This window comes from Suricata suricatta, chromosome 10 (assembly GCF_006229205.1).
Source record: "Suricata suricatta isolate VVHF042 chromosome 10, meerkat_22Aug2017_6uvM2_HiC, whole genome shotgun sequence".
Taxonomy (NCBI): Eukaryota; Metazoa; Chordata; class Mammalia; order Carnivora; family Herpestidae; genus Suricata; species Suricata suricatta.
In genome coordinates this window covers 48505543-48528764 of record NC_043709.1, presented here as the reverse complement: position 1 = coordinate 48528764, position 23222 = coordinate 48505543, and the positions used below count along the sequence as shown (strand labels likewise).

Sequence of the window (23222 nt, the reverse complement as noted above, 5' to 3'; positions counted from 1 at the left end):
TTCACGTCTGAACAATGTCCTCAAGGCCAAGATTAGAAATCTGTTTTCAGTTTTGACACATGTGAAAGACTTTAAACTGAAGAGGCAATTCTCCCCACTTGGGTTTTAAGGCCAATTGTGTCTACTATCTTGATCAAGTCACAGCAAGTGACAGTTGTCCCAGAAGCACTTTTGAAGCCTTGGCAGCCTATCATTCAGCCCCTTGCCTGATGGCCTTAAGGGACAAATTGACACCTGCTACTCAGAGATGGCACTAGTTTGCCCGTCAGTCGCCATGCACTTGGGTTTATTCTTAGAGGCGCCACAGGGGTAGCTTTCTTCCTTTAAACCCGATAATTCAAGTAATGTTGACTTGGAGGATAATCTTATTACTACTTGTGAGGCTGGAAGGAACAAAAAGGTATGGCCTCCCAACCATGTTCCTCCAGCCCAAGAGGAAAGGATTTCAGTTTATGCCACTCAGACTGGGCTTCAAGATAGACTGGGTCAGGAAAGGCAGCTGCTGCCCTCCTGTCTGGGGAGTCTCCTTGGCAGAGGGTAGAAAGGGACGGCTGCTTCAAACACTGCCTCCTGCTGCTTCCTGGCAAGCGTGCGGCACCACAGGCTTGGGAAGTAGGGGCTCAACAACGAGAGATTCTGTGGCTTAGATTGTGGCTCTAAGTATGAGCACGTCAGGGCTAACTTGGCTCTTGGAGAATGGAGTCCTAACCAAGGGGAGCATCACGGTTTTAAAGACTGGAGATGGATTTACGGACTGCTTTCCCAATTCAGGTCAGAGCAACTTTACTACCATCGCTTCACGTCACATCGAAGAGAAAAGAGCTAGATCAGTCTCCAGTTCTCTGGAGGGTCAGACCACGCCATGGGCACCTTGGTCACCTAGTTATCGCTGGCTCTGCTGTCAGAGTAGGCAGGCAGGCAGTTCGGTTCTAACAGGACGCCTGGAGGACGGCAATGAGAAAGTCATGGCCAGCTATCCTGTTCTGGCAGCACTCCACAGGAAGCCGGATCAAACCAGAAAGGCCCAGGATGGCAGGTGCCATGAGAGGAAACCCCTGACCAAGTAAGGAGGAAAAGGCAGGAACCCCTGCGTCTATGCCCCAAGTAATAAATGTTCTACCTCCTTGTTAACAACTGCCAGTAAAAGCTAGAAAGCCAAGCCCCAGGGTGCACTCTCTCTCTCTCTCTCTCTCTCTCTCTTTCTCTCTCTCACCCGATCTCACATCTCAAGAGCGTACTTTCATTTTAAAAACTTTCCTGCCGGTGCTGTTTCTACACTGTGTTTCGTGTCTGTCCTTGAATTCTTTCTCATAAGGAGACTGAGAACGTTCAGTGACATCTTTAGGATGAACTGAGCCGAGACCCCAGGGCGCAGGGTCTCCTCACCTCACCCGGCAACACTGCCACCAGCCCGTTCCCTTGTCCCAGCCACCACTGAGCTGATCAGCCGGGAGAGTCTCTGGTCCAGGGTTCTGCTCGGGACGGCCTGGTTACTCAGCACCAGCTCCCTCTGCTCCTGCCTCTGCTTTCTGGCTCCCAGGCCTGCCCTGGCCCGGCTCTCCTCCAGCTTCTGACCCTGCCAAGTCCCTCTGTAACCTCCCTCCCTCCATTCTCCTTAAGTCTCGGTGGGCCTCCTCGCTTCAAGGGCCACTGGCATCTCCAGTTGGGAGGCATGCCCTCCACTCATGCCTCTGGGGCTTGTGGGAATTCAGGGCCAGGCTCACTGTCATTCAGGAAGTCTGACACTACAAAGATCCCTGGAATAAGGCGAAAGCTCTTATCTGTCTAAGGCAAAGAAGACAAGCCTGGGCCAGACCATTATCAGTATAATCCTTACGGCAACCAGACAGGTAATAGGACAGAACAATGGTGAAGGAAGAGGTCCTACAGGCTACTGTCCAGGGATCAGGACGTTAGGGGAACAAAGTGACCCTCAGAGAGCTGTGCCATTTGTAATTGAACATCCTATAGAGAATATAGTATCTTACAACCTACAAATGAACATATTTGATCACAGCAGAGAGACATAAAGACAGGATGAGATGAGGGATCCCCAGCCAGAGTTAGACTGAAGGGAAGCTATTAACACTGGAGCTCTAACATAAGGCACACTGGAGCACTGGGACTTCCTGAGGTCGTCTGAGTCCGGGGCCCGCCAGTCGGTTGGACTCACATTTGCATGGCTCCCAGCTCAGACTCGGCAGAGATGGATGGCAACTTGCTGAAAAGTTGTAAGATGCAGAATGAGCTTGGCCAGGCAGAGTCACAAATGAAAAGATAACCTTAAGGGCTCTGCCTTTTCCCCCCTGGAAGTCACAGGACAGCTTTAATCCTAACTTGGGAAACTCCTAGATTTACTGCTTTCCCTGCCACACTGATGATACAGAAGGTTTCTTCTGCTTGGGATTCTCTCTCTTCCTCACTCTCTGCCCCTCCCCCACTTGTGTGTGCTCTCTCTCAAAAATAAACTAAAAAAAACCCAAAATCTTAAAAAAATTACATTTTCTATATTCTGAAGAGCACCTTTTAACAGAATCATAGACATACCTGAGGGAATGATCCTTCCAGAGGACTGTCAGGGCTGAATGCCATTACTCACTTAAAACATGCAACGCAGCCTCCAGCACATCCACACATCACGCCCTCCTACAATGTGCTGATTATTTGCTGCCCCTGGTTTTACAGGGAGAGCATATGTTCGTCAGACTGAGGTGGTGACTAGTAACGAGACACTCATCCACTTGTCTTTGTATAAACAGAGTCTCATTCTGGTTTACGTCTCCTTTCAGGGGCTCGAAGGCAGCGGCTGAATCTTCTTTTCAGGCTGAGATGCTGCGGAGATCTGATTTTCTGGGTTTCTGACATTGCATGGCTAAGGCAAGCATCTGAATGATGGTGACTTCTTCAGGGAAAATGCTGTTTGTGAAGGCTCCTCTCCGGAGCAGGATCCTGCCCCCACCTTCGCTAAATGAGAAACTAAGGTATAGACAAGTGACATGGCTAATGACTATCAGACTGTGACCAAACTTTGGTCTGCTTGACAACAAAGTCTGTATTCTTCCTAATTGATCACCCCTTGCCTGGAGAAAGAGAAACTGCAGCTAGCAAAGAGGGGTAGGGAAAAGCAAAAGGTTCATACATTCAGTTTGTCATTTGTAGCTTCTAGTGACTCCCATAGTAAGACAATTCTATACTAGCTATTTGGAGAAGGTCTATACCTGCCATGAGGACTCATCTGATCTTGAGTACCAACTCCAAATATTTGGTGAAGAAAGAGGCATGTGTCTGAATAAGATATGTGTTTGCATTTCATATTTCCTCCTAGGGCTGAGCCTCTTTTCCTGACTCAGGGAGAATATTGCAAAATAAGCTGCCAGTAGGCACTGAAAACGACATTCCTTACAAGGAGAAAAACAACTTTATCATATCAAGGAAAACAAAGATCATCTATGAAAACATTCAGATACACTGACAATGCAAAGTGAACTTGGGCTGGGAAAAAAGTTGATGGTGGCAAGGACAGCTGTAAGAAATAAAGAGGTTCCTGACAGGTGACCTAAATGTTCCAGGTCACACCACCAGCAGCCATAAGTAAAAGCAGATGCTGAAAAAGTATTTTTAAAACCTCTCTGTAAAATGGTAAATACAAAATAACTGCATACAATTAAGGAGTAAAATTTTATTTAAAAACACAAATGACAAGGCAAAAGGAAATGTCAATTATGACCTAAAAAAAAAAGTCTCGGGGTGGAGTGCTTGAGTGGCTCAGTTGCTTAAGCTCTGACTCTTGATTTTGGCTCACAGTTCATGAGTTCACGCCCCACATCGGGGTCTATGATGTGTCAGCACAGATCCTGCGTGAAATTCTCTCTCCCTCTCTCTCTTTCCCCTACCCCACTCATGCTCTCCCTCTCTGTCAAAATAAATAAACTTAAAAAAATTTTTTTTAAGTAAAAAAAGTCCAGGGGCCCCTGGGTGGCTCAGTCGGTTAAGCGTTGGACTCGATTCAGGTTCAGGTCATGATCTCACGGTTTCCTGAGTTCAAGCTCCTGGCAGCAGGGGGCCTGCTTGTGATTCTTTGTCTCCTCTCTCTTTTCCCCTCCCCCACTTCTGCTGTCTCTGTTTCTCTCAAAATAAATAAACTGACCTCAAAAAACAAAAGTCCATGGGGTGCCTCGGTGGCCCAGTCCATTGAGTGTCTGACTTTGGCTCAGGTCATGATCTCACAGCTTGTGAGTTCGAGTCCCCATGTCAGGCTCTGTGCTGACAGCTCAGAATCTAAAGTCTGCTTTGGATTCTGTGTCTCCCTCTTTCTCTGCCCCTTCCCTGCTCGCACTCTGTCTCTCTCTCAAAAATAAATAATAAAACATTTAAAAAAAAAGTCCAAACATTCTGAATGTGGGGAAACTTTCTACTCTACAGAAAAAAAAATCCTTTTGGGGCACCTGGGTGGCTCAGTCGGTTAAGCCTCCGACTTCGGTTCAGGTCAGATCTCACGTTCGTGGGTTCGAGCCCCGCGTCAGGCTCTGTGCTGACAGCTAGCTCAGAGCCTGGAGCCTGTTTCGGATTCTGTGTCTCCCTTTCTCTCTGACCCTCCCCTCTCATGCTCTGTCTCTTCTGTATCAAAAATAAATAAAGCATTAAAAAATATTTAAAAAAATCCTTTTGTTTTCAAGTATGCAAAGAAGTGAAGCTAGAATTCGTCTCAGAAATAGATTAAGTGGACCTAAAGGATATGGAAGTGTCAGAAGGGAAAGGGCTATCAGTGAACTGTAGTTAAGATCACAGGCTCCTTATCTGCAAGGAGGAAGAATCTGTGGCAAGCTAGAGTACAAACCGGAATTCATCTTAAAGATAAAACCCAGACGCGATAGGGCTAGGGCTGAAGATGCAACCTCATTTCCTTCTTTTTTTTTTAAATGTTTATTCATTTTTGAAAGAGAGTGAGAAAGACAGAGTGTGAGTGGGGGAGGGCCACAAAGAGAGAGAGACACAGAATCTGAAGCAGGCTCAAGGCTGCAAGCTGTCAACGCAGAGCTGGATGTGGGGCTCGAATCCACTGTGAGACCATGATCCGAGCAGAAGTTGGACTCCCAACTGACTGAGCCACCCAGGCGCCCCTACCTCATTTTCTTTTTACCCTGCCACCCAGCTGTTGTCAATGATCTCGCTGAAACAGAATAATCGCCCACACTGGCAAAACCTGAAGAAGTGATTCTTGATCTTTCTGGTGCAAAAGAGCCCAATGAGGAGGTTGCTAAAATGCAGCTTCCGCGCCTGCACTCCCAGAAAGTGCCGTCCCGGTAAGTCTGGGTGGGGTTTAGAAAACTGAATTCTAACAAGCATCCCACGTAATCATGGTAAAGATTATCAGAGGTTTTTATGCTAAACTACCGTCTAAGGCAGTAGTCTGCAAACTTTTGACTGAGACTCTGATAACTTTTGAGATCAGATTAATATGAGAGTAAATTTGAAAAAAAACCCATAAGAAGTAGAAAATGTTATTGTCAACTGTGCAGCCAAGTTTTGGGTTCACTCCTATATGAGTGTGGATGTATGCCTGTCCTGAATTGTGAGGTCAAATGTATTTCGGATCGTCTCCGCCAACACTGTCTGAAGGTCGTGGCCTCAGGGGACTTGAGTATTACTTCTCTGTGACCCCTCCCACTGTCCTCCGCACCCTACCAAATATCAGACCATCATGTTGGCTCTAATTTTCTCCCCCATTCACACAGCCAACGAAGAAAGTGGGGCTGCGTTTCTATGTCTGTTCCAAATGTTACGAAGGACAAGTAAGTTTTGGGGTGGGGAATGGATGCAGACAGCTTGAAGGAAGACTTTGCCAGGTCTGGAAGCGTTTCAGACACAGCAGATGACGTGAAATGAAAGAAAACCTTATTGACTCTGACCTGAGCTTGGGCTTTTCTGAAGGCCTGAAGGAGGAGAAGGAATGGCAAGGAGGACTCGTTGGAAAAATCATCGGCAAATAATGGAAAGAAGCTGAAACCCAAGAAACTGGAAGATAAACCCACACTGTATTCTTTCTGTATGAAGATGACGTTCGTAACCCATCATCTGGAGATGGAGCTGTTTTTGCCTTTTGTTTTTCCTTCCCAGGAACGAGGATGGATACTGCCCGCTCATTCATATCCTCTTGATCTAGCTTCCAGTGAACACAGTATGAGTTAGTAGGTGCTGGCTTGGACATAAAGAGATCTGTCACCTGTCCTCAAGGAGACAGATTCCATCGACGAACAAACAGCCATAAGAAAGATGGCAATGGAAAATGACACCAAGCTCGTTCAGAATGGTGTGCCATTTACCTCATCCAGCCCTTCACTCTCGTCTTCGTCACCCCTGGGAACTCCTCCACCAGATCCATTTGCAAAAATCCACCAAGGGGCTTCAGGGAACCAAAAACCAGCCCTCACTCCACTCGTCAAGCCAGCTCGGGGTGATCTTCAACTTGAAGGAGGAATGTTTTTTAAATTCCACGACCACCACCCAAAAGAGTGCCTTTTCCTCATTTTTACAAAGAGTTTGTATTGGCTGGCAGCGCCTCACTGGGAACATGGCTCAATCCCACCAACAAGTCACTGTGCTTTTCCGTGGTGTCAAGCGATCTTGCCATGTTCAAAAGACACCCACGTGCCACATACAAGCTCAGCCACAGTCTGGGTGACTTTTCTGCTCACACACTTCAAAACTGGAGAATGTATTTAACAACAAGCAGGCGGATGGCCTAAGGAATAACCAAGTTCGCTTAACAAATAAAAGATGCCTGGGGTCTGAGCATACACCGCTCCCAGAATTCCCTGTCGACGCCCTGGCTACATTTCCTTTGACTACATCTTTTTGTGTGGCTTACAATGCCCAGGACACCATCCACTTACAAGAGGCCTATTTTGTTTGGGATCAATTCAGACGATGCACTTATTGCCACCACTGAGGGGAAAAGGTCAAGTGGGTCCCTCCGTGAGTGTGATTGTGTGGCCTCCTGGTTCACACACGGCCACACAGATGTCCCAGGTGGTCCGCACACTGCCACTCATCGTGCTGGCAAGTGGATGACGCCTTTTTAAAAACTGAGATCGATTTTCAGCACAGTCACTTGTTTTAAACCTCAGCTGTAACAACTTGCACACCCCATTCATCGTCATGATCTTTGCTAAATGCTTTCAGTGCACGGGGAGACAGGTCTTTGTCCTGGTGCGCTATCAATAATCTTCCTTTGAGGAAAGTGCTTCACTCTAGAAGGAAAAATGAGTCTATTTTATACTCGCTATTTCCCCATCCTGTAGATGGGGATAATAAATATCTGCTAAGAAGGGCTGTTGTAAGGGCTAAAAATACAGAGTATTGCATATAATAGGAACTCAGTACATGTTGGTAACTTTTCCCTTTGGGGCTGAAGGAAGGAGGGTTATCAAGTAGGCTCTTCGCTGCCTGGGCAGGGAATTTTGGGGAAGAGGGGAAGGTGGGATTCTTAGATGCCTGAGGGAATCAGGTTAGGCTACCTCTTTCTTGGTACAGCTGAGTTAGCACTGACTGTACAGCTTCTGCTGTTTAACCACCATAGACGACCTTAAGCCTCTTAACGGTGTTTGTCGGTTAGCATATTAGGACATTTGACAGGCGGTGAAGGCTGGTGTTTACCCAACAGATGCATCAGTTCAGGGTAGCTCGAGAAACAAGCTAGTTTGGGGCATGGGGCTAAACCTGGGTCCCCGCCCTAAAATATCTGAAACGTCTTTGCTTTTCTGTACATCTGTGATTCCTCTTCATGCACAAGGCTCCAATTCAAGGCTTTGATCACTTCGGGATATTTCCATTCCCTCAATATACCACACTCTTTGACATCCCTTTGCACAAGCTTCCTTCCTTCCTTCATCCTGCATCTTCCTGTATAGTCAGCACCTACTTCTAACAGGTCTTTCCTGTCTCTTCTGTAGTGGGTGAGGGCCCATCCTCTGCCCCCCAGGGCAGCCCGGTCTTGTCTCTCTCATTGTACTTACCTCCCCATCTTCCCCCTGATTCCCAGACTCTCTCCCCGCTAGACGGTGAGCCTGCTGATGATTCACAACACGCTACTTAACTGAATGCATGTGCAGTATTACATATGAAATAAGTGAATGAGTGGGAAATGAATCAACCCAGCACTGGAGCACAAAGTTTAGTACTCAACTTCTCATTCTATATCTCTCTTTCACCACGTTCTTTGTCAGCTTCAAAATAAATAGCTACAAGAAATATAAAATATCTTTTATAAGGTGCTTAGGGAAATGGACGTCTTTAGAGGAAAAAGGGAGTGTGTGGCCTGTTAACTCCTCTCAATCAATACTTGCTTTTCTGGGTAAGATAAATAACTAATTTCTAGGTAACAGATTATTAACTGCAGAGAGGGGCTTGGTTCTCAAGAAAAGTGGGACAAGATTATTATTGTCTATACATCTTTATGTATTAAATAAAGCATTAGTTCTATGAAAGAAAATCAGAGACACCTCCTTTCCACTGTTCTGCTTGCCCCGGGTTCTGCAAACACTGCCCCTTATGTATGTTTTGAGTAAACTCTGCCAGCAACTAAATTCAGCCCTGGCTGCCACAAGGTACTTTCTTCCATGAAGCCAAATGTGGCAGCGATCACAGGCTGAGATGAACATACCAGGATGTGCCCTGTCCTGACCCAAGACATCTAAATTATGTCTCGAAGAGAACTTCATGTCTTCAGCACAATATAACCATCTACTGATAAGCCTGCGATTAAAGATTAAGCATCCCTACATTATACCTGAAGCTCATTTTCAATGAAGCTATGAGGGTATGACATTTAGACTATCCATAGGGCACCTGGGTGGCTTAGTTGGTTAAGTATCTGACTTCGGGTCAGGTCATGATCTTGCAGTCCATGAGTTTGAGCTCCACATCAGGCTCTGTGCTGACAGATCAGAGTCTGGAACCGGCTTTGGATTCTGTGTCTCCCTCTCTCTCTCTCTCTCTGCCCCTACATCACTCATGCACATGTGCTCTCTCTTCAAAGAAATAAACATTGAAAAAAAATGAAAGCAAATCCTTCTCCCACTTCCAAAGAAGTTGAAATGACGGACCAATCCATCAAAACTCCATGGGATATGAGTCTCTAATTTTTGTAAGAAGATTTTGACCATACATACATCATTAGGAAATTCATTTCTCCAAAGCAAATTCTCCATGTTTTACAGGATAACCTCCCAAAGATTGCATTTTGAGCCCAAAGTCTCTAATGATCTGCCTTTAAGCTCTGGCTTCTCTCTCTGGCTGAGTCCATAGTTCAATGTCATTACCATGCTTGCATTAGGGTGCTCACACAGCACCGAATGGCTACTCAATGTGACTAAGGAAAGGGAAGAAAGCATCCTGACCTTGTGCAGCTCCACCGGTGTTGGGGACATAATCTCCTTTATTTCTTGTTTCATTTTTCGCAGGGTGACAGACTTTCTGCCCACATCGGAGGGCAGGGTGTTGCTCCGAGTTGTTTGGCTATAATGCGGCCGTGAGCTGCTCCGCTCCTGGAAGCTGGCTTGTCGCCCCAGCTGACTGCGAGGTGTTGGGGCCTCATGATTCAAACTCATCGTGCTCCCCGACATGATTGTTGCCTGTGGCATTGACAATTTTCAGAGACAATTAAGCCATGGACTAAGAACAGGGTCCGGTTGCTCAACAGTAAGCACATTTCTCCTTCTGCCCAGTCAAAATACAGTCTCTTCGGGGCATAACCAAAGGCTGGAGAATGGACGTACTAATTGAACTATGAAAGTCTGGGAAAATGCTTCGCAAGTGACATTTATAATGCACATCTCAAATCCAATTTAAGTACTTAAGCCATTGAGTTTATTTAATCAAATACCACCCCTGGCAGTTTTGAGGCAAATTGAAAAGCTATAACATTTGCTTACTGCAAACCACATTTTAGGCATTAACTTTCCACTGAGTGGGCTCTAAAGATGGGATTCGTGAAGCAACTTCAATCTGTCTTATAGAAATGGTCTAAGAACTTTTCAATGGAGGCAGCCTCTATTTGCAATGCTGCCTCTAGCTCCACCTAGAGGTAACGATGGGCTGAAACTGGGCTAGTGATACAAATGCAAGGGCTTCTACCCAGTGTGGCCTGCCTACCAGTTAGCATACTGTCTTTCCTTTGGTCATGTGACCTGCCCCAGAAATTTGTAGACCAGCGATGTCTCCACGTATTTAGTGTATGGGTCAACGTTTCGTGGAAACAGTCTTTGTGTAAGATGCTCAGAGAAGTAATCATTTATTGTGTGACCGGATTCAACCCTTTGCTCAAAAGCTGTGAAGCTTAGACTGGATTTTTACCAGTGACTGGGAAGTCTGTTCAGTTTCAAATATGTTCATATGCAAGGAAAGGCAAGATTAGATCCCAAAAATGACTGAATCTTAGAGTGAAATGAAAAAAGCATTTGAAACCAATGTCTTGTTGAGAATGTTCATTTTTTTATGGCTAGGGACTGCTAAAATTCTAAAATTATGCCTGGAGCCAGCTCCGTCCTCCTTGATAGGACGGCCAGATAATGGTAAACTAGCATTGGTGAACGTGCCTGAAGTCATGGCAACAGAAAGAAAACTCCACATGCTGTGTGCTGGCTGCAGTGTGATGGTTGGTTTACGTGAACACTGATGCTGAACGTAACCATACTTCGTTGAGTCCTTGTATTCCCCTATTTAAGCTTCACAACAACTTTATGAAACAGACACTATTGTTATTCCTAATCTGTAGGTGCAGAAACTGGGGCACAAAGAGGCTGACTTACTCAAGGTCACATAGGCTCTATCACATAGATGGAGCCAAGGGCACCATCTAAAATGATTGATTAGAAGGGAACACTGCAAAGTGATAGAGCTTTCATTTGTTATCTCCCTACGGTTTTGTGATTCTGAGATTCACCTGTTCGACTCTACATACACCACTAATAAGGTCTCTGGACTGCAGACAAGTATTGGTGCATATGTACTTATATCTACAACTCTGTTGAAAAAGAACAGAACCAATGACCAATACCCTGACTAGGTCAGTTATCTTACTGGTAATTTTGAAAGAGAAAATTGTAATTGTAAGAGAAAGCTTCCTGGTCATTGACCATGAACATGGTAGCACACACAATACCATACGTAGTGTGATTTATGTGTGTATGTAGAATGTCATTTAGTATTTATGATCAGTTTCTGATAGGCATTATAGTTAGACTTCCCCCTTTCTGTTGCGGAAAGGGATGCCCAGAGAAGTTGAGCAAGTTGCTCAAGCATCTGAGATTATAGCCCTCACCCTCTGACTCCAGCAGCCTTATTCTAGACTACCAGGCTATAATGCTGCCCGGTCAAGTATTCGGTTGAGGCATCTATCATTGACTTTCTAGGAGATTACTATTTAAACCAAGGTGGATTAACCCTATTACTGCTTTATTTCAGCTACATCCCTTTTTTAAAATGGAAAGCTTTGTTGGTGTCACGTAACATCTTTATTTTACAGCACTTAACCCACATACAGCATTTTTTTGTCTAGTGGCCATGACAGAGCCCAGTGATTGTTTTCCTGCTGTGCTGACCATCCAGCTATTGTTTTTACCTCCTTAGACCCGTTATTTGCTTTATTAACATCTATTTATTTTTCAGGGGACCAGGAGGAAACACGTCGGAAGTAAAATACTTAGTCACATTTCTGTTTTCCTGAGCCTTAGCCACTACAGAAATTCCAAAGTGATCTAGATGGAGTTTGGATGGAACCAAGTTTCCAAAGCACAGCTTGATTCCTTTGTTTAAAGGGGACATCAGTTGAATTACTATGAAGGAATAGAAAAATTAAAATACAAATATAAAAACTAAAATAAAGGTGAAAAATGATTATTTTAAATTATCTAGGATTTGTTTTCACTTCAGGAATTTCTACTGCATTTCCATTTTGCACAATTCATAATTTATAGTTATAACCCCCAAATTTTCATTGAGATAACTGACATATGTATAACTTAGTGGGGTATGTTCAAGAGTTTTCTATCTGATACTTAGTTAGAATTTCTTCCTATATTATACTAAACAAAAAAATAGTTAAGGCACTGTTCATAATAAAAGTGGCAAAAATAATAATTTCTATTGAACAATTAAGTGTTGTGTTCGGTGTGAAGTGCCATATAAGGATTAGTTATTATAACCCCCCTATTTTGCAGAGGAATAAATATCTGGTAAGAGAGATTAAGTAACTTGCCCAAAGTCTTAGTCTGAAATTTTTTCTTCTGTTTTACCATTTCTCAGTGCTAAAGTTGAACATAAATTATTGCTAACTAATGGGAAGAATGACTAATATAATTTTCATTTTCATTTCAATTGTAATCATTTTTCATGCTAGCTAATCTTTTACATTTATTATGGTTATAATATGCTGTAACTTTTAATACTGGATGTAAATTTCATAGGCAGGAACTAGCTTCAATAATATTTTTTGCACAGTAACATTTACAATCGCATGATCAGAGTTCATTTAAACTAGTGAGTAGATATTCTTTTTGATAAAAGTATACATAAGACTGTAGATGGTATCAGTCATCCTTCCTCATTGAGGACTTTAATTTCCTTATGGCTTATGCACTCAACCCATTTCCTTTCTGGATCTATAATCTCAAGGGCCACACCTGCCTGGAGCTATGTTAGAAAAAGTTTATTGGCTATTGCAACATAATTTCTATGCTCATAGAGGTTGTTTTCATTAGATAACTCAATTTGCTAGCTAACGGGGACAGTGACTAGGCTATTGAGTGGAATGAGTGAAGACCCAACCTCATTGTGCCACTTTTAACAGCACCCTTGTTTTAGTTGCTGTAAAAGAAGTTATTAGAAGAATAGCTGTTTCTTTAAAAGAGAAGTATCAAAATGCAAAGTGGAAAAGGCATAGGAGCCAAACATGCTTTCGAAAGCAGTATGTTCAAGAATCGAGAATTGAGCTCATTATCCAGTTTGGACCCCTTTGCTAATCATTCTACATACAGGAAGTGGTAAAAGTTTAAATAAGCCAGCTGATACCTAAGCATTTACTCTTTTTGAAAGTTGTCTAAAAAGGAATCGATGGCCAATGTCTTAATTTATTTAAGTTTCATAGTATTATCCATCTCCAGGCCCTTTAACTGTGCTCTGAAGTTTCGATTCATGCCAGGTAATACTATATTTATAAATTCAAACTAATATTTTTCTTTGTAATTCTCTTTGCAGGTTCACAAACATTAGAATCACATAAAATATCCACACATGCAGTTGAGAAGCAAAATAATATAAAGATGAGTGTTCGTTTTAGAATTGCAATCTCACCCAGTTATGGCATTCACATTCCTTATGGTTACTTGGGGACCTCATATGACATCAAAATAAAAATGAGACTTTTGCCACTTTACTTTTTACAGCTCAGAAAATTTAAAAAGAACATAAAAGGAAACAGCCCAGGACCTCCTAGACCACAGTGTGAATATCGTCAGCAAATTCACGGCTTTGATTAAAGAGCTCACCAGGAGTCCTGCTATTGTGTTCCATCTCGCCACAACTCCTAGAATTCACACTACATTAATATGGAATCAGGATTTGCAATTAACAGTAAAGTACTGTGAAATATTTTGGCTGCTTTTCACACAGACTGGCCATTTTCACCAGCTGCACTTGTCAGCTACTTGAAGGGCAAAATAAAATAAAATAAAATAAAATTTCCTCTTATGTTCCTCGTCACGATCAAATTAATTGCTATACCGGGTACAAATGAACACATGCCAAAGAAACCTTTCTAAAGCAACTAAGAGAATGAGCTGCGCCACTGCCGGGGGGCTTAGCTCCCTCCCCAGCGCTTCGGTGGCAGACAGGTACAGTCAGAGTTAGCAGGGAGCAATGGCAGAAGCCACAAGTCAGAAAGCTCGGGGTGGGGGTGGAAATGGGGAAATAAATACTTTCAACTGCACTCAATAAAATCAAATTGCTGTCCAGAAGGCAAGGGGGCAGGGAAGGCAGCTTCACAAGCAAAAATATAAACATAAAGGGTAGCTACCAAGAGAGCCATGTTTCTCAAAGACACACGCCTGTCAGCTTTCTCCTGTGGAAAGGGGTTAAAGCTTTTAAATGAACTGATGTGATAAATGCAAACTCAAAAGGACCAGAAAAAAAAATGAATGTAGAAACAGTACAAGTAGCAGGACCCAGGCTACCTCGAGTTCTCTCAGAATTCCCGACTGTCCACAGGTTTCCAGGTCCTCCAGCGCTTGGGACCAGAAGTTCTCCTCTTGTTCGGCCTCCGCACTGTCAGGAGCCCCTGTAAAACTGTCGTCAAAAAGCACAGTCTGGGGTGAGAACTTGCCAGACAGAATGCAGAATCTCTCTCTTTCATCTCATGTAAAAAAAAAAAAAAAAAGAAGATTCTTTTTGGAGCTGGCTTTCTTCCAACTGGAAGGGCCAAGTAAGGGTGCTCTAGGAAATGCAGAGTATCTCAGAGAATGGAGGGAGGGAAGGACCACAGTCCTATTAACTGAACTTCAGGAAGTTCGTGGCTCCTTCAGGGTGAAATGTATCAACATGGCATCATGTGGGAATACCTTTCAACTGCTCTGTCTAGTGCAAGAGAAATCAAGAAATCAAGCTTCCCTCTAAGAGAAAAACATTTTCCCACTTGTAAATGTCAGGAGAGATCATTTATGTGCTATCGGCTTTTGTGAATTTCCTTAAAATATTTTGGTAAGGAACAGAAGGCTAAAATACATCTCAATTCAAAACATGGGATCCTTGATGTATTTTTTTTTCAAATGTAAGCTAGTATGAAGCAGCCTTTTAAATGAAAGGAGAGGTGACCAGTCAGAGAGTGGGGACAGGGTTTGCAGATGTACATTTTCCCACGTGCTGTTGTCTTTATTAGGGGAAAATGAGCTCTTGTTCAGCTGTGGGGTGGTCCCAGGATCCAGCTGGGCAGGCACAAGGCTCTGAGCCCTGCCATGGGGCTGGCATGATGACACCGGTTCCCATAATGCTTCCGACGCTAGCGATATGTGCCATGCTTGGAAGTAGAGAGATTCAGATCTGGGCTAATGGCCACAAAGCAGTTTGGACAGGGCAGCAGTTGATGAAAGCCTTACCCACTGACTGTGGACCGGTCCCAGTCTTCATTACCCAGCCCCACGTCTGGGTAAGTCTGGCTTCGTGGCTTCGTGACTGGGGACAGGCTGCCTCTCTGTTTCGGACCCCTCCACTCGTATGTGTTGAAGTTGTAGCCTGACGCCTGAAAGCCTGAGCCTAGAAAAACAACAAAGTGTCATCTTCTGCTCCTGAGAAAGATTAGAGAGACCTGTTTGGGAACTCCTCTTTTTCTGTGGTTTCCATTAGTTTGTTTAAGCAGCTGACCTTAACGGACTTTGGGATTCTAAAAGCGATCAAGATAATCCTCAAGTCTTATGTTTGAAACACATTCGCACATCTTATGTCACCTGATTCCAACAGCCCTGAGGGAAGACCTTCAGACATATGCTGGCGGGCTTACGGTGCTGGGCCTGTATTTATGAGGGCTCCTGTTCCGTCTGGGCAGGAAATCGACTGGACTCGGGGAGGTACCCACCAGCCCTGTACCCAACTCTCTCTAGAGGAAGTTCTAAAATGAGAGAATCCTGCATTTCCTGCCCAGACAACCCTGTGATCACATCCAGGGCATGTGAAGGCTTCTGACCCAGGTCTGTCCTTTTATGATTGAAATTTGCCACCAGATGTGGGTTCCAGGCCCACGAAGTGGCCAAGTGGCTGCTGGTTGCCAAGTGTGGATGGAGCCTGGCTCTGCGGGCCCGTGGCTCACTCATGTCAGGACGACTTAATCCAATGAGAAATGGCTGGTCAGCGAGGAGGGGGTGGAATAAGAAGCGCGACAGCAACGACAATAGCAAACACATAGTGGGTGCTTAGGCACCCAGGGCTTCATTAAGTGCTTTATTCTCCATAACTGTCTTTAAATGTAGGTACTATTACTATGTGAACTTTACAGATGAGGATACTAAGGGCTTAAAACCATGGTTCAGGTACCTAGGGGTATCTGCAAACTCTCCTGGGGGGTCAGTCATAACCTTAGGAGAATCGATTCTGTATTTATTTTTTTAAGTTTATTTATTGAGAGAGAGAGAGAGAGAGAGAGAGAATATCTAAAGTGGGTTCTGTTCTTACACCAGTGAGCCTAATGCAGGGCTCGAACACATGAACTGTGAGATCATGACCTGAGCAAAGTTGGACACTTAACCAACTGAGCCACCCAGGTGCCCCAGGAGAATCAGTTCTTAGACCCTCAAGTTCCTTAAGCATGTCTTCCCCAAATCGGCCCTACTGACAAGGACCACAAGGACCGGAGATCTGAGATGTGAGATCTGTTGATTCTCCCTTCTTGCTTCCCGCCCCCCACCCCATCACAGTTGGTCTTCTGCCACTTTAGAAATGAAAGACACATGTCTTATCCATCTCAAATCTTTGAAGGAGCTTGGCTGTGGAATGCAAAAAACCCCAGTCATCAATTCAAGGGATAGTCTGGGAAAGCCTCGCTCCGGAGAGAAAGTCTCTTGGGAATAGTGCCTTATTTCAAAGAGGCACAGACTCCTGGCAAGGCTTTCCCCCACTCTCTCATTCACCCATCTCTCTGTGTCTCAGAGCTAGAATTCAAAACAGTTGTTGGTTGGGAGGTGGGCACATTATTTTATTTGAATTGCACAATGAAGACTGACTTCATTTCTGACAGGGAGTTAAGTCTGATTAGCTTGATAGGCGAGGCAATGAGGGAAGGCTTTGGCCACTGGGTTATATAATGGACATTTTCCATACATTTGAGCTAAATCTGTGGCTCCAGATTTTGACAAAAATAGATTTAAGGCATACTAACGGCAAACTGGAAGTTATAGTCTCTGCAAGCATTTAAATTTGGGGAGAAAAAACTTAGATGACAGCTGTAAATGCGTGATGGGGGAGGTTTAAACAGGAGAGCAAGGACTTGTTGGCAGCTTGGACGCTCAAGCTTGCGTTGTAATCATGACGCACGGCCTCGCCCGCCAGGTCAGGGGCCTGCTATGGGTGTGCGTGCGTGCGTCTCTGTAGGTGCTTACATGTGTATCGTGGGTTGAAATGTAATATGTATTTCTTACTGCATTTAAAAACAGTTACTACAGCAAACAGGCTGGGGCCCCCATTTTCACATACAATGAAATGACGGCATCACCTAAGGTGACTGTCTCCATGGCACCCCCACTTCGTTTTACTCACTGTCCCTCAACCTGTGGGAGCCTATAATGCCATCCTTACTAGGAGCATGCGGGGGAAGCAGGATGTCCAAAGGATAATGCTCTGATCCAAAGGATTTGATCTCAAGAACACAGGGAGACACCCAAGTACGCTCCAAGTACCTTATATGAACCTTCTGTTGTAGGATACCAAGCATTAGAAGTCCACAGTGCAGAGCAAATATTTACAGTTCAATATCTCATTTTCTTCTCGGGTAACTACAGAAATGTAGCTAGCTGTTTGCGAAGACATTTTGTGTGACAGATGCGCTGCTTTCTGTCAAAAGTGGTGAATTAGGGGAATACATGTGCATCTCTTCTTGAAGGGGGTGACTGGGCATCACTGCATTTCTCCTGGATCCCCGTGACAAGCTATCCATTTTCCCCTTCCCAATGAGATAAACCACCCCCCCAATACATGAAGTCTCATTTTAGTGATACAAAAAGAATCATGGGAGCCTGCACCGCCCTTGTGTTAAGTAGCTGCAAACCCGTTAAGAGCCCAGTGCTAAATGGTGGTGCCTTCTAGATGGTAAGTGTCCTTTTCTGATAAGCATTGATCCACTTGACCAATTAGTTTCCTGGGAAAATTCTAGCATGTTTTATTTATTAATTTGTTTGTTTATTTATTTTAATGTTTATTTTTGAGAGAGGGAGGGAGAGAGAGAAAGAGAGGATCCAAAGGGGGCTCTGCACTGACAGCAGTGAATCCAATGCAGGGCCCGAACTCACAAACCATGAGATCATGACCTGGGTTGAGACTGAGCCAACCAGGTGCCCCCATTTCTACTTCTCCACTGATTTAGAATGGATAAAGGCAGGGATTGATAACATATCAAAATACCTAGAGCTATAAAGTACCAGAGACCAAAGCTTGCTTAGAGAATAGTGAGAAGTTCAGGATGTGTAGAGTTAAAGGCCCTGCAAGGAAATGCCAGGAGATGAGGCTGATGACCAGCTGTTAACTACATCACACAGAACTCTGTGCTTGAAACTGATACAGACTGATACAAGGTATAAAATCTAGTCCAGGGGCGCCTGGGTGGCTCAGTCAGGTAAGCATCTGCCTCTTGGTTTTAGCTCAGGTCATTATCTCACAGTTCGTGGGTTCGAGTCTCGCATCAGGTACTGCGCTGACAGCACAAGGCCTGCTTGGGAATCTCCCTCCCTCCTTCTCTCTCTGCCCCTCCTCTGCTTGTGTGCACACATACTCTCTCTCTCAAAATAAATAAATAAAGTTAAAAAAATTCAGCCTAGATTCCTTTCACTGAGAGTAATGTTTAGTTTTCTTCATCAGCGTAAAGGAAAATAGGTCATTACAAATGTTGGCACTTCTACTAGTGTATGAGATCTTGGTATAATGATTTTTATTTCGAGGGTAACTATACTTCAGATACTTATAAAATTCTGATACTCCAATATTGTACTATTTGGTTTTCAGTACTAAAATACTGTGCAGATTAATATCTTACATTTATAGCTCTTAACTCACACTATTAATTTTAAAAAAGGGAACTGAACAATATTGGTTCATATTCATAAAATCTGAAATCAGAGAATGGTTTTGGAATTCAGACTTCAGCTGTAGCTCCTGCCATTACTTTCACTTTTGGAAGCCAATGTGAGTATGGGAGAGAAGCCAGATTATTCCCTGCCAACATTTGTTTTGTAAAAATCGAGTTTTGTTAAGAATGAGAAAACCAAGTCATACATTTGTGTAACTACTTGTAATTGTTCTAGCCAAGAAACATTTGAAGTGTTTAGAGGAGAATGTGGTCTTGAGATAGAAGGGCAAAATAGTTTTCTACCTTTTCTAGAAGTCTTCTCAGAACCAAAAGGGAAGACAAATAACATAAACTTCATCTGCAGCAAAACTAGAATCTCAAACCATAAACACATGAAAAAAGCGATCAAATTCCATGGGTCAAACAGGGATGGGAAGTGGTGATAAGAAGCCATGAGGAGACCCCTACGGCCAGCGATTTCAGAGAGGGCCCATGCTTCCAAAGCAGGGGCTGTGGCATAAAGCAAAACAAGTCCTTTGTTTGGGACATTGGAATGGACAGCACGTGCTGGTGGTCCAGTCTGGCTCCAGGGTAAGCCAGGCAGTTGGGCGGAGGACAACACCTACAGACAGGCCGCCAGCTGCAGGAAGCAGTCGGGCAGTGAGGCAGGCCAGCAGGGAAGAATTCTGCATTGCTAGCCGCCTACCACTGCCATCCCTGTGGGCTGAGGAAGAATGCACTCAGCACAGGTCACTGTGAACCGGGTGGGGGTGGGGGTCATTTTTCCTAGCCTGGAGCCCAACTTGGGCTCTTCTGTCTCAGACCCTCTTTCAAACTTCCAGCTAAGAAAGAAGTCATCTCATTTACAGATGAGCAATAATGGAAAAGGGACTGGCATAAGATGTATACAAGTTAATATTAAAAAAAAAAAGAAAGGAGAGAAGGAACAGAAAAGACAAAGCAATAGCAGATGGATAGTAATAGAAGGATACTCATGAGTGAAAGGCTGCCATGGAGCAAATGATAAGTATGACTAAATATATCATCACAAGATTTGAAAAATCCACATTGAAACCACCACTGCTCTAAAGCAAGAGATCTAAGCAGAGATAGAAGAACTCAAGGAAAATTGGGCAAGGCAACATGATAGAAGGAGATAAAACATGAGCTTGTAGAGATCAGAAGCTACTGAAGAGAAAAAGAAAGGGCTTCCCAATGGGGAGAATACTGCTCAGTCTTCTGCCCTGTGCCACCCTCCTTATGTACTACGTTGTGCTCCCTAACTAAAGGGAGCGTGGGTTCTCTGACTCTACATGTTGGTGTCTCTCTCTTTAAGTTTTCATTTAAATTCTAGTTGACCTACAGTGTAATCTTAGTTTCAGGTGTATGACATAGTGATTCAACACTTTCATAATGCTGGTGTCTCTTCTCAGCCATTAATATCCTTATGAAAATTACAAGGAAGCATGGAAATAAATCATGCATCCAATTCTAGTCATAAACAGAAAATGTAAGAAGAATGGAGTAAAGTTAATCAAACTAAAAGTAAAAACGTATTTAAAAAAACAAGAATACTACTGATAAATAAATGCGAGTCAGTTCTTTGGGAAAATATTAACAAAAATAAACTGTTACCAGTATGCTTATGGGAAAAAAGAATAAAAACACAAATATGCCAAATATGTGGCAGTATTGGGGAAATAATTATAGAAACCAAGAAAATAAAAAGAAATAAGAAATTCCTTAATTGTATGCAAATACATTTAAAAGTCTGTATGAAACAGATTTTTTTTTTCTGAGAAAATACAAGTGATATAAATGACCTCGAAATGAATCCAGCAGTCCCACGTTTGGGTATATATCCAAAAGAAAATGTAGTCGGTATAATATATAAGATATATAAGATCTAACATAATTGCAGTTTTATTCACAATAGTCAAGATACGGAAACAACCTAGGTGTCCACCGACAGATGAATGAATGAAGAAACATAGTATGTATATATGTATACAGAACATGACAGAAAATTATTCAGCCATAGAATGAAGGAAATCCTATTTGCAACAATATGGATGAACCTGGAGAATATTATGCCAAGTGAAATAAGTGAGAGAGAAAGACAAATACTACTAGCTCATTTATATGTAAAGCCTAAATTTAAAAAAAAGTCAAATTCATAGAAACAGAGAGTAGACTGTGCTTACCAGGGATTGGGGGGTTGGAGAAATGGAGAGATGAATAAGTTCTGGGGACTTAAAGTATAGTATGGTGACTATAGTTAAAAATATTATATACTTGAGGGGCGCCTGGGTGGCGCACTGGGTTGAGCATCCAATTTTGGCTCAGGTGATGATTTCACAGTTCGTGGATTCGGGTCCCTGGTCAGGCTCTGTGCTGACAGCTCAGAGCCTGGAGGCTGCTTCCAATTCTGTGTATCCTTCTCTCTCTGCCCCTCCTCTGTTCATGATCTGTTTCTCTCTGTCTCTCAAAAATAAGTAAATGTTTAAAAAAATTTTTTTAAGTATTATATACTTGAAATGTGCTAAGAAAGTAGACCTTAAGCATTCTCACCACACACACACAGACACAGTGACTATGTAAGGTGATGGATGTGTTAATCAACTTGATGATGGTAATCATTTCACAATATGTGTGTACATCAAAATTATCACATTGTGTACTTTAAATATATATAATTTTTTTGCTGTTATGTCTCAATAAAGCTGAAAAAAATGAACTCAAAAGAAATATCTAAAGATTATGGTGAGATAAGACAGAAACATAGCTACCCGAGCTGAGAGTCAAGAATTACAGACACCAAAAGAGCTATACCGTCCATGCGAATGACAGAGTCCAAGTATAAGCACTTTGTCACTCTCCCTGTTGCTAAATCTGAGGAAAAGGTTTTCTGACTTGGAGGCATAAATAAGACAAGGGGGCCAAAGCATAAGATTCCGATAAGGCAGGAAGGAATGAATATATGGGTCAGGAGAATGGGAAATAGAAGAAGCTGACCCAGAGGCAGACGAGAAAAAGTCTGCCTCCTAGAGTTGCACAATAGAATTGAGACTCATCCCATTGTGAGACTTCTTAAAAACATTTTTTTTAAATGTGTATTTTTGAGAGAGAGAGTGAGTGAGCAAGAAAGCAAGCAGGGGAGGGTCGGAGGGAGAGAGAGACACAGAATCTGAATCAGGCTCTAGCTCCAAGCTGTCAGCCAGAGCCCGACGTGGGGCTCAAACTCACAGAGCGCGAGATCATGACCTGAGCTGAGGTTGGACATTTAACTGACTAAGCCACCCAGGCGCCCCGAGACTCCTTAAAACACACTTCTTTCCCTACAGCTACTTCTTTCTGCACTAAGTAAGTAATACTCTGCACTGTGGGAACTTGTTAATTGTCTGGGCCTTCAAGTGGGCTGCTTCTTCCATGGGAACAGGGACCACAACTCTTGTGCCCATCATTGTATACCATGTACACTGGCCTTATGGTAGTCCAGCTATTGCATATTTGTTGAATAAATGAAGAGGACAAGTTTGACAGTTTGGAGAAGAGCAGAGAACATGAAGGAGTGTGGCTGCAGAGACATTGGTCCCAAGGAGGACGGTGTGCATCATGGAGGTGTGACATCTCGTTGGGAATGGGACAGCTATTGTGGACTGCAGGGCAGAGTGAGGATGTGCAAGGTCTTCCTGGGATGTGGTAGGAAGTCTGCTGAGAGGCTGGAGGGGCAGGCTGAAGAAATCATCTATTTCTCACAACACAGTATTTACCAGGCAAAAATAAGTATGGTTCTATGCCTTACTTTTAAAAAGTCAACTTGGGGAGCCTGGGTGGCTCAGTCTGTTAAGCTACTGACTCTGGCCCAGGTCACGATCTCACAGTTTGTGAGTTCGAGCCCCATGTCAGGCTCGGAGCTAGTCCACTTCAGATTCTGTGTTTCCCTCTCTCTTTGTTCTTCCCCTGCACACACTCTGCCTCTCTCTCCTACAAAAATAAATAAACATAAATCAATATTAAAAAAATAAAAAAGTCAACTTTACAAGCACAATCTGGAGAGACCTAATAACAATAACCTAATAATAACCTAATAATGACCAAATAACCTAATAATCTGGCTTTAACCTAATCATACAAATAAAAGGAAGAAAAAGCAGCAGACTCTGAGGTCTTGGTAAACAATTAGTTCAAAATGAGTGACACGATTTGACCACCAAAATTCTTATGTCAAGGTAGATAAGCTCTGCTCACAGGTTCTAAAATCTTCAGTGATGAAGGCTTCAGTTGCTCTGGACTGCCGGCTGTTCCTTTCTGAGAGCTACACTTTAATAAGTATAAAGTTAAACTTGAACATACTCAGAAGAGGGGCCCTCAGGATGATAAAGACACTCAAAAGTAAGTTTTG

At 43.3% G+C, this 23222-nt stretch overlaps 1 protein-coding gene across 1 annotated transcript in view; it reads right to left on the bottom strand.

Annotated features, from left to right (window-relative positions):
• Positions 1–23222, bottom strand: part of GRIP1 (glutamate receptor interacting protein 1) — a 228996-nt gene that overhangs the window by 11254 nt on the left and 194520 nt on the right. Inside the window, exons 21-23 of the mRNA XM_029954085.1 lie at positions 15147–15303; positions 14229–14340; positions 9399–9632 (exon numbers count right to left, since the gene is read on the bottom strand). Of these exons, the coding sequence (XP_029809945.1) occupies positions 9399–9632; positions 14229–14340; positions 15147–15303 (503 nt within the window). The remainder of the gene's footprint in view (positions 1–9398; positions 9633–14228; positions 14341–15146; positions 15304–23222) is intronic.